At 41.1% G+C, this 10,884-nt stretch overlaps 1 protein-coding gene across 4 annotated transcripts in view; it reads right to left on the bottom strand.

The window, feature by feature from the left end:
* Window positions 1-665: 665 nt before the first annotated feature.
* The window catches only part of QTMAN (queuosine-tRNA mannosyltransferase), a 168,646-nt gene continuing 158,427 nt past the window's right edge, over window positions 666-10,884 (bottom strand). For 2 of the 4 annotated variants that reach the window (XM_086750553.1, XM_086750555.1), the window contains 3 exons: window positions 9,410-9,480; window positions 8,609-8,700; window positions 5,522-5,720 (listed from right to left, as the gene is read on the bottom strand). In XM_086750553.1, coding sequence (XP_086606679.1) covers window positions 5,583-5,720; window positions 8,609-8,700; window positions 9,410-9,480 — 301 coding nt within the window. In that variant the 3' untranslated portion in view covers window positions 5,522-5,582. Of the gene's footprint in view, window positions 1,831-5,521; window positions 5,721-8,608; window positions 8,701-9,409; window positions 9,481-10,884 lie in introns of those variants that run through there. The other 2 variants (XM_086750554.1, XR_015258888.1) reach the window with 2 other exon arrangements.

The following is a 10,884-nucleotide window of genomic DNA, read 5'->3' as shown; positions in this document are numbered from 1 at the left end:
AAGGTAGCTCTGTTACTTGGCTCTACCAAGGATGACTACCGCACCTACACACGCTGTCCTGAGAAGAGCACTTCTACTCAATCACGTTAAATGCCTAGAGCCAAGCTGGGCTTCAGTTGAGCAGAAATGAAGAGGAACCAGTGTACAGGACAGATGATTACTGCAAAATTACAACTCTGCAGTGCTAGGAAAATATCTGAACACTTACTGTTGGATGTCCTGTTGGGTTTTTTGACTGCTTAATGGGGTAATTTTAAAGAGAGGGGCCGCATGCTCTCTCTCACAGTGAAAAAGGACAGTTCAGCATCTTGATGGGGTCAGAAGGCACGTGGGGAGAGGGGGACCAGCCACTGTGGACAGTGCTCAGGCAAAGGAAAGATGCTGATGTCTGCCTGCTGGGATGGGGAGGGGGGCCGCCCTGAACCCACCACACCTGTCCGCGAAGAGAGGTCTTCATATCATAACGCCTTACCGAGAGTCCTCTTCTTGCTTCTTCCCAGAGCGGCATTGAAAATCCTGGAATTGTTGTAACGTTTTATTATCACTTGCAAACCAGATTCTACTTCATCAGATAAAGACACAATTGCATTCATTGACTCTGACACAAGGATATGCATAGTGATAAACATACAGATAGATGTACACACTTATACATGAATGAGATATGCTAATTAAAAATTGCAGTGGGCACTTTATTAAAAATTTATTGTACAATCTACATCTTCAAAACATTTTACATCAACAAATATAGCAGCTTGACTGCTGGAATTGTAAGTGATTTATCTTTAAAAGACTGTATTTGTAACTGGATGCAAAGATTCTTGATGAACCGCCGTTACATTTAAACTACTGGTTTTTATTGGAAGTATTTCGACTGTTATCTGTTTGTTCTCCATCCTTGAGTGAAATAAAACAAGTGTCTCGGCTTTCATTTTATCGGATAGATGGCACCATGTAGCACATTTCCCATGCTAGTTTGAATTACAGCTGTTTATCTTTCAGCTTTCTTTAAGATTAATTAAATGCAAATGTAACTCCGCGAATCATGGGACTACCTGCCAGACCCCTTATTAATACCTTCACTTAAAAACCCCTGTGCCAGAGAGTCATTAATTTGCAAAATAAAAAAAAAAAAAAAAAAAAAAAAAGTGCTAAAGCAGCCCTTTGCCTCCAAACAACCCGGCGATGGCTGCCCAATTAGTCCGGCGGCGTTCGGATCCCTCCTTTCAGGCCCTGTGGCCCTTTGAGGACACAATAAGGCTCCAATGATAACCTGGCAACCTAGGTAGAAACTCAGCCAAGTGCGAGCGTTTGAAGCTGCAGCTTGGCTGCCATCGTGTCGGCGAAAAGAAAGAATTCAGGCACCATGTCATCCAGTACAAAGGATAAAAACAGATTCAACCGGAAATTCAATGTGGCACCACATATGGGATACATGAGTGCGGTTATACAACAGGCCACATATTTTTTTTTGAACAGTCTCCTGCATGTGATGCCGAGGACATGTGTAACCATCATAACGTCTCTAAGAATCTGTATTTAATTTGAGCTGGGGTGGTGGCAGGGATTGGAGATCTGAAGCCGCCACAGGTTTGTGGCAGATGGCTCTGTGTCAGCTATGACAAGCAGCCAGGCTCGGCTTCCTCTGCAGATTTTCTTTTCTCTCTGATCAGGTAAATATGGGCACACTCTGGAAACTTCCACAATTTTGCCTGAGGCTGCAAGTTTGTGACTTAGCCCCATCTGTCACAAATCTTCCCTCGGTTCTGCTGCGAGCAGAGACCTGAATTTACCGCTGAGCGCTGCCCAAGAAAACCCAGCCGTCTCGCCCTACGAGGAAGCAGAAGAGAAAAGCGCACGAAGCTGCGTTAGATGCCGGGACGCGAAAGGGTTGTCTCTCACGCGGGGAAGGAGCGTGGCTCTGAGCCGAAACGCTCTGCAACACCCAGGATTTCAGGACACAGCGGACACATCAAGGACTGAACACCCACGAGGACAGACCCACCCCGCTCACCGTCAGACATGGCAGAACCAGGAACAGGGAGGAGTGAGAGAGTAATTCCCCTCCTTGGCCATTGTTAGTCTGGCTTCTGGGCTTTACTTTAGAGTAATCTTGGAGAGAATAAACTCAACTCTTTTTTTTTTGTTTTGTTTTGTTTTTTGGGTTTTTTTTTTTTTGAGGTCTGCAAAGGTCTGGGATTTCATTTTTTTTTCATGGACTATAACATGATTCAGCCAACAGTCTCTAAATACGCAGAGATAAAACCATCAAGAGACGCAAAGTTTTCACACAAAGCAAGATCTCCCCATGAAGAACAGGCAGCATAACAAACATCAGTAGCAGTACAATATTCTCTATGATATAATCAACTTCTTTGTATCTTGTGTCCTAAGATCAGAACTGAAGCAATTAATATCTACACTGCCATCATTAGACTTCAGAGTTAACCTTTAGAATTTAATAAGGACTGTTCATCTATTCAGACCTGTTGTTTCAGGATAGCTGGAGTTCAAGCAGTAACAGAACTGATTTGGCAATCACAGCAGTGATTCGGCATACATTTTTTTGCATATTTTTTAAAAAATTACCTTCATAAAACTAAGAATTAGAGATTATTATTCAGCATGAAACTGGAAATTTGGCATGCAGGAAAGCAGAGTAATTTACAGAGCCAGTTTGTATCGGGCCAGCTCCTTCCCTCTGTGAGTGAGTACTGGGGAAGAATCAAGGTGGAAAGCAGCTTGTAGTAATTACTTTTGGAGCTCAGCTTTCAAACTCCGAGCACCTTTAGAAACCACCATCAAGACAGCACTGGTTTATACAAACTGGGTGCACTGTGAGGCAGGGCTACATAACGGTCCTCAGAAGAGGAGCAGTGTTTTGCTGAACAAACTGGTGCGTTCTGAAGTTTCATGTATCAGCCTTTCATTCTTTCTGTCTTTAAATAAAAAAAAAAACCAACCCATCAAATGTTGGATGCGAATCTATGCAAGATGCCCTGGTGGGTACCTTGCACATGATGGTTCAGAACACACAGAGCAGCTGCAACAGTAAGAAAACAAAGTTTCAGGCTTTCCTTCTCAAGGTAATTTAAATATATTTTACTGAAAAAAAAAGTTCTCATGTTTTTTGCAACTTTTCTTTCAAAGTCCAAAATATTTCCTCTGCCCTGCTTCTCCATCTACCATTTTCCAGCGGCTGTGGTTCATCTGTCAGTTTTCACTGACTTTCTAAAACTGAATTGGAAGCTATCTAACACTGTTATAGTAAAAAGCTCAAAATCCTGGTGTTTATGCTGAAAGATGAGCACACAAAGGCTTACAAGACTGGATATAAGGAAGAATTTTTTTACGCTGAAGGTGGTGGAGCACTGTCCCAGGTTGCCCAGAGAGGTGGTGCATGCCCCATCCCTGGAAACATTCCAGGCCACGTTGGACAGGGCTCTCAGCAACCTGATCTGGTTGGAGATGTCCCTGCTCCTTGCAGGGGGGTTGGACTGGATGGCCTTTAAAGGTCCCTTCCAACCCAAACCATTCTATGATTCCATAATTCTATACATATATACTTATATATATGTCTACATCTGTATGGTTGGATCCCAGAATCACGTAGCAGGCAACTTCAACATCCTACCTGCTAGCTCATGTCTTCCACAGTCAAAATCCAGATTAGCTAGCAGGCCTCACTCTAGCAGCTGCTTCCAGATGCACATGCTGCTTGAAGACCTAAGGCTGACCCAAAACACTTAAACTGTGGCCCACAGGCCAGCAGATGTTCCCACCTGTGCAAACCTCCTAGGCTAGCTGGACTTCACCTGTATCAGCGGGAGTGAAAAATGTCAAGACTTCAGTCTAACCTGGACGTGACCCTGAGCAACTTAATCCAGCTCTGAAGTTAGATCCTACTTCGAATCTGGCCCTGCTTTGAGTAGAGGCTCACCAGATGACCTCCAGAGGTCCCTTCCTAAATTACTCTATGATTCCACGTTCTAAATAAGTAACCAAGGTTTTCTTTCACATAAGAAATCCTTAGCTTACACACATTTTATTTGGGATCCCCTGCCTAAGCACGGACACAGAGATGGGAGAGCATGGACACAGCACACTGCTAACCAGGGAGAAGCACAAACTCAATACAATGCCTTCTTTCTTCTCTGCAAACATGCCCTGCTGATGAACAGAAAGCCAGCAGGATGGATGGAAATATTTGTACTATTTGCATACCCTATAAAACTCTAAATTAACTTTATCAGCTTGGGACAAAAGATCTGGAGAACACTGTAAGCAAACATCTGCTCAATATACATTCACGATTAAAAAGTAAACAGTATGGCTGGCTCCATAAGGAACAGGTTGAAAATTATCAGAGTACAACACATCACATACACTGATGGCACGGCCTAGAATACTCTGCAAAGTAATGATCACACCAGCACAAAACCAGCTCTCCAGCATCAAAATGGTCTGAATGATGGGAGGTAAGAATATAAACATGGAATAACATTCATGAGGAGAGACTGAAAAGACCGGGATACTGTAAATGTTTGACAAATGTTTATAAAATAATGAATGGCAAAGAAAAGATGGATGAGGAGCTTCTGCTTCCAGGTGGCCAACTCCAGAACAAGACGACACTCAATGCAACGGAAGGCGGGGAAAACCCGAGCCAAATGGAGGAAATGCTTTTAATGCCGTTTGCAAACAGAGCAATCTCTATCTCTAAGGATAAGGGCAGAGGCATCATCCCCGGCTCTCACATGGCCTGTACAAGGACTATGAATGACTACTGCTCCTTGCAGCAGGGCTGAGCGGCTGATGGCATCTCTGGAACAAGGCTCTCCTGCATCCTCATGTGTCCAGCGCCCCGTATCCTTAGGATGGGAATGCCTCCTGCTGCTTTCCTAGCCATGCCTAAATATTAAAGCTGGACCAGGAACATTTCTCCCTTATACATGTTCTCCTGGAACACCAAAGATAATGCTTAATCTTGAATCAGAGCAAAAAGAGAAAGGAAAAAAAAAAAAAAAAAGAAAAAAAGAAAGTTTTGTTAGAACTGCCTTATACAGCCAAATCCTGAGACTGGAAACAATTCAGACGTCTACGGTCTAACTGGGATCTTAATTTGATTTTACAGCAGTTTAATCTCTTTGAATTCAGCAGACTTCCCTCTACAGTGGTGTAAGAAAGAAAAAAAAAAAAAAAATCACGCCATGTGTCTTTTCATAGGCAGGTGAGCTTCTGTAGTGTGATGGAAATGAGAAGATGAATGTCAGAAAGTGGGCCAAATTCTTTTCGCTGTTAAACAAGCATGAGTGAGAGTAGGATTTTTCTGTAGGAACTGAAGCTGACAGCATGTCAACCAGCACTCATTCAGCTGGGAGGGCTGGGAGAGATTATTTAAAGTTGTCAGCTCCTTCCATGCCTGGCTTTTGGCAACTCTTCTTGTCCCTTTCCACTGTATACTCTTTATACATGCTGTTTTAAATTAAGAAACTGAAGTGAGGGAACCGAAAGGTAAACTTGAAGAAAATAATGCAGAAACAAATGTTTTGCCCTATTTTTTTTTTTTAATTTTAAACCTACTAGATTGGGAGCCTGCAAACCCTGACAGGTCCTAGGGTGTACTCCGACGGAAGCCGATGCCCTGTTGTTGTTACTTGCTTCATACTTTGGCCAGCATAGATATCCAGAACCAGAGAGCAACGTTTAGTTCCGTAAAACTGGAATGGAACAAATAATTGATAACAAATGAGGTTTGCTCGCCACTCATCTCAATCTTCTGCTCACAACTGGTAGAAGGCAATGTCGAAACGCAGAAGAGCCAGCCTTGGGTGCTGTGAGAATACACAGGGGCAGTAATACATCATCTGGAAGGGTTTTCATAGGTGCTTACGTTATGGACATTTTTAAAAATCCGCCAGCATGGATCTGCTCCGTCGAGTTAAAACTCTGGCGCTTCAACGTCTCGGTCTGTGCGTTTTCACAGGGACAGTCACTGTGAAAACCTGACTGCCCCGCCATGCCTTGTCTCCCTTTTGCCCCTGACTTTGTCAGCAGAAGCACTGAGGACAACCGAAGGAATAAGCTGCCTGTTTAATTAGACCGCTCTCTAATTATTATGGATATCCTCAGTAACAAACCCCCAAAAACGTGTAAAAGGAGAACCCAAGGTACTTCTAAGGATGAGCACTTCCCGGGCTACGAAGCAAAGAAAAGCACTGTTTTTTCACTTCCAAGACTTCACAGCTACTTTATGAACTTCAGGCAGAGAGAGTATGTTGGGAAGGTTTCCGAAGGAGAAGCAGCTAGTTAGTATGCACGACTGTGCTGGGGTCCCTTTCATTCTGCTCTAGTATATATAATATAAAAAAAAAGTGAAAATACAGTAGAAGCGCTGCGTATCCTTCACAATTTCACTCTCTTCAGCTTCCTCAAAAGCAGCAGCGCTCCAACTATGACGACGTTAACAGCACGTATCTAAGTCAGCGTTGTTCTAGGAGGTTTTACGGAGAGTTTCGTTGCAAAAGGGAGACTTGGCACCCGTGGGCGTGGGTACAAAAAGACAACTCTAACAGCATTCTCCGGGCTGATCCAAAGCCTATTAAAGGCAACGGGGATCTCGTCGCTGGTGCTCACAGGTTCTGGATTAGGCTCTGTTTACTCATTTTAAAACGATCCCCCTTCCAGCTCAACTGCTACCTGTTGCAGACGCTTGGTCCGAATGTCCAGATCATCAGAACAGGGAAGATTATTTTTATTAACCCGTTAATAGCACACAGGAACGAGGGGTAGGATAAACACCTTCAGCTTCTGCCTGCACATCACCCCGAGGGATTTTTTTTTTTTTTTTAATAAAAGAAAAATCAACATTTTGCTTAGGGGGCTTGTGCACGCCTTTTCAACCCGTACTATTTTAGATCAGTGTTTGCTCCAGCGCTATTTCCATTTTTAGAGCGCCTTGGCTCGGTTTACGAGCTGGGGACCCACATGTGGAGAGAAGATCCACATGACCGCAACTCTTAGCTGAACTTGAAGCATTGGGAAATGTCAAGGTAAACGTTTTAAGGACTGTTTTCCCTTTGAAGCCACCATGTAGAACTACACAACACTATTGACTCAAGAAGTAATGCTGAGCACTGGAAGTGTTCAGTCAGCATTTTAAACTATTATGAGCTACCTTCTGAACCATTGCCAAGTTAATAGACAATGAAAGATAATGAGCTTGAAATTGGGTGTTAAATTGCATTTTTGGTTCTCTCCTTTTTTTTTTTTCTTGAAGTTTAACTGTTTCCTGCAGAAACAACATCATCTTTGATGTATCATTACGTAAATGCCTATTTTTAGGTCACAAAAAAAAAGTCAGGCATGGGCTAAACCCTCGCTCCTCCTGCTACGCGTGTGCGGGAAGGGGTAGGGAAGGCGCCGACACACAGTGAGCCCCAAAGCTTTCTAGTCCCCAGAAGGAAGAAGGTGGAGGGATGAGGTTAGGTCTGCCAGCAGCATGAGCCTCCAAATTAAGAAGGAGATTACTCAACTCACTCATTAACAGCGCGCCTGGACGGCGAGAGCCAGGGAACGCTAAAAAGACCACATTTGTACTGCACGGGTAACACGGGGTGTATTGTGTGCGCTCCCAAGCCCTTAAGGACTTTTGGGTGAATTGAGTTTTTTTTTACAAACGCTACCTGAAACACCTTTGTCGTGCAGGGGCAATGTGTGGCCAACCTGCCCAGGGCATAGCCCGGGCTGTAAAAGTCAGAAAACGCTGTAAAAGTACATATCAGCATGCAGAAAATAGCAGTTATTTTTTTCTCAAAGCAGCATCGTGTAATGACAGCTCGTCACCGGAATAATCTAAAATTTAGTGCTTCATCTACAATCACATAATTAAAAAAAAAAAAGTGTGACTCCTAGCAGTATAAATACATCTCTTAAAAATGTGGAAGTTGGTCTAGCATCGAACACTCCATCAAAACCTGAATGGAGGGTCTGCCACTGAAACTGTGCTTTCCCTACGTAGATAACTGCAAAGAACAGGACAGGATAAATACCAGTAAATTTTGCTTCTGATTGATAAACTTTTTTTTACATTCAACATACCTTGAAAAGCAAAGAGTTAAAACAGAACCACAATTATCAAAATAATTCAAATAATTCCAAAAGGCAGAGAAATCTTACCTGATACCTGTCACCTGCATTTTTTGAGGACTGAAGATTAAATCAGGATAGGAAGGTAGGCTTATCCTCATTAGTATAATTGTAGGATCTTTCTTTTATTTTCCTTTTAAACTAATGAGTTGCATTAATCCAGGTTCATTTTTATAAGCCTCTTGGGTCCAAATGTAAAGGACAGTCATTTTAGAAAACAATAAATTAAAAAAAAAAAGCATGCAGCATGCATTAAGTGCACGTATTTCATAAGACCTAGGTTAATACAACTGGCATCTAGTTTAATTAATCCTTGTTAGTGTAACGACTAATATCCCTCCCTAGCATGTTTCCTTTAAACATTAGTATGTTAATTAAATGTTGTTTTTTTAAGGGTTTTTTTTTCCCCTTTGTACTTCAATATGGCATTATATCATGTAAAACTATTCCGAACAACTACCTTATAGAGATGTTTCCTTACAATATCTGGTCTCTTGCAGAAATTCTGAAGCCTTTTAAAAAGCTGTTCAGGTGTAGAATACAGATATTCAGCTGCAGGAAAAACAGATACATTTTTAATGAAACAAAAACCTCAAAGCACACACTCGATATTAGTCACTTTACTAATTAAAAATGCATATTGCTCTGTGCCGCCTCGTGTTTTACATTATTTAAGCATGATTTTATAAGGTTACCTCAGCTCACAAGGATGTTTAATGCTAAATAAGACTGTGTAGTTGTGCTGTTTAGACATCTCCTTTGGGTGATTAAAATACATTATTCTAATGTAACACAATGCATATGTGATACATTTAGTGATGAGATTTTTCAAAGAACTGGTACTACATTAGTGTGTATCCTGTACTGCAGTTGCATACTATTAAGTATTAAATTGTTTAAATAATTTGGTGTGATTTTCAGGCCTCAGTTTTTTTTTTTTTTTTCTTGCGTATCAAAAAAAATCTGCAAACCATTGCAGCATCACCGACCTTTTAACAAAAATCTATCATTACGTGTTGTGTATGCTAACAATGAAGAATGCTATTTCAAAACTTGCTTTTGTGTTATCTTAAAAGAACAGATGGCAAATATAAACTTCGTCTAATGTATTAAAACACATAAAATTTTCCTTAACACTAACATGTTGGCTTGCCAAATAAACAATTGCTTTTGCTCAAGTTTATTCTCAAACTTTAGGTTTTAGCACGAATCACATCATTACATTTCAGCAAAAAAGAAGAACGTGCAACAAAGCAGCTACCTGGAAATATCTCGGGGTACACCAAGGCTTTGGGACACAGCGGATAACAGCCGCAATGCACAGCTTCGACCCTGAGGATCAGAAGTAATAAAAACACAAAAAATAGACCTTAGTGAGCCAAAAACTTATTTTGGTGCAAAAGCATCGTGCTTGACTACATATAGAACGAGTAAAGCATTTTTTTCTCCGGCAGCATAATCCTTCTAAATGCCAAAGTTGCTCTTTTTCAAGAAAATTTTATTGATCATATGAATTACATAGAACAGAACAGCGAGCATATGTTTTGTTCGCTGAATAAATCAAAGCGCAGCTCTGCATTTTTTTGTTTTTTAAATACTGCTTAACACATTTTGTAATCAGCAGACAGACACATGTAACAACATGGTGAAGTATGGCCGGCTTTGCTTAATAACGCTGCGGGAAAACAAGGGCACCCGTGCGCGCGTTTGGCTGCAGGCGCGTGCACGCACAGATGCACGCCATCACCGTCACCTGGCAGAACAGAAATTCTCCTTCCACTCGAAGACACCAAAGGTTACCGTTAAATATAGCCTGGGAAAAACATGCAGAATGCTTCGGGCTGGGACACTTTAGCTTATTCACATGCTTCAGATAATTTCCTTTATTTTTCGGGACACAAACTGTCGTATTTTTTAATACCTACTGATGAGATTCCTTTGCCAAAGCGTGCGAGGCTTTGTACTCCTGGTTTTTTTCAAGGAACAATTCCCATATCTTCTGTAACATCACACTGAAATATTTTATCATTGTGACACAGAGGTGCAAAGTTTTCTACTAGTGAATCTAAAGAAAAGCTGCCCTCTTCGTGTCTGCTTTTTAATGGGTTAAGGCATCAAGTTTTCAGGGATTTTTTTATTTTTTTATTTTTTTTTGCATAATGACCATTGATCTGACATACTGCCCGTCCAAAGATACAACTGTAATTTCTCTTGGCCAGAAATTACACAGTGAAATTCAAAACACTTCTTAAAATATGTTTATTTTATGAGAGTCTTTGAATTTCCTCCAACATGTTGACCATACGAGGACTTTATTTTTAACTTCAGTTTCCCTCAGTCCTCAGAAAAAAAAAAAAAAATCTGAAATCTTGTCAGTGTTCACCTTTTCTATTTTCAGTCACAATCCAAAAGGTTTTCGCTACCTTCACATGCGCATGGGGTTTGGTACTTTATTACAGGCACCCAGAAGGATCTCTGTTTCCTTCAGATCGACTCAGTTTTAAATGAAGGGGGGGAGAAAAATAAAATAAAATAATAAAAAAAAAAGAATAACATATTCAGCTTTCATGCTAGAAAACTATGCATATCCACAAACCCCAAAGATACACATTTCCCTGCAAATGCTTTTGCTAAGCAATGACTGCTAGGTTTTTCTCATAAACTTTTAAAATTCGTAATTTATGGTTTTTTTAAAATAACATATGCACTTCAGATTGCATTTTAAACATTAACAAC

This window comes from Chlamydotis macqueenii, chromosome 6, assembly GCF_036417535.1.
Source record: "Chlamydotis macqueenii isolate bChlMac1 chromosome 6, bChlMac1.mat, whole genome shotgun sequence".
Taxonomy (NCBI): domain Eukaryota; kingdom Metazoa; phylum Chordata; class Aves; order Otidiformes; family Otididae; genus Chlamydotis; species Chlamydotis macqueenii.
Note: the sequence above shows the minus strand (reverse complement) of the source record. Positions and strands in the feature narration are given on the sequence as shown.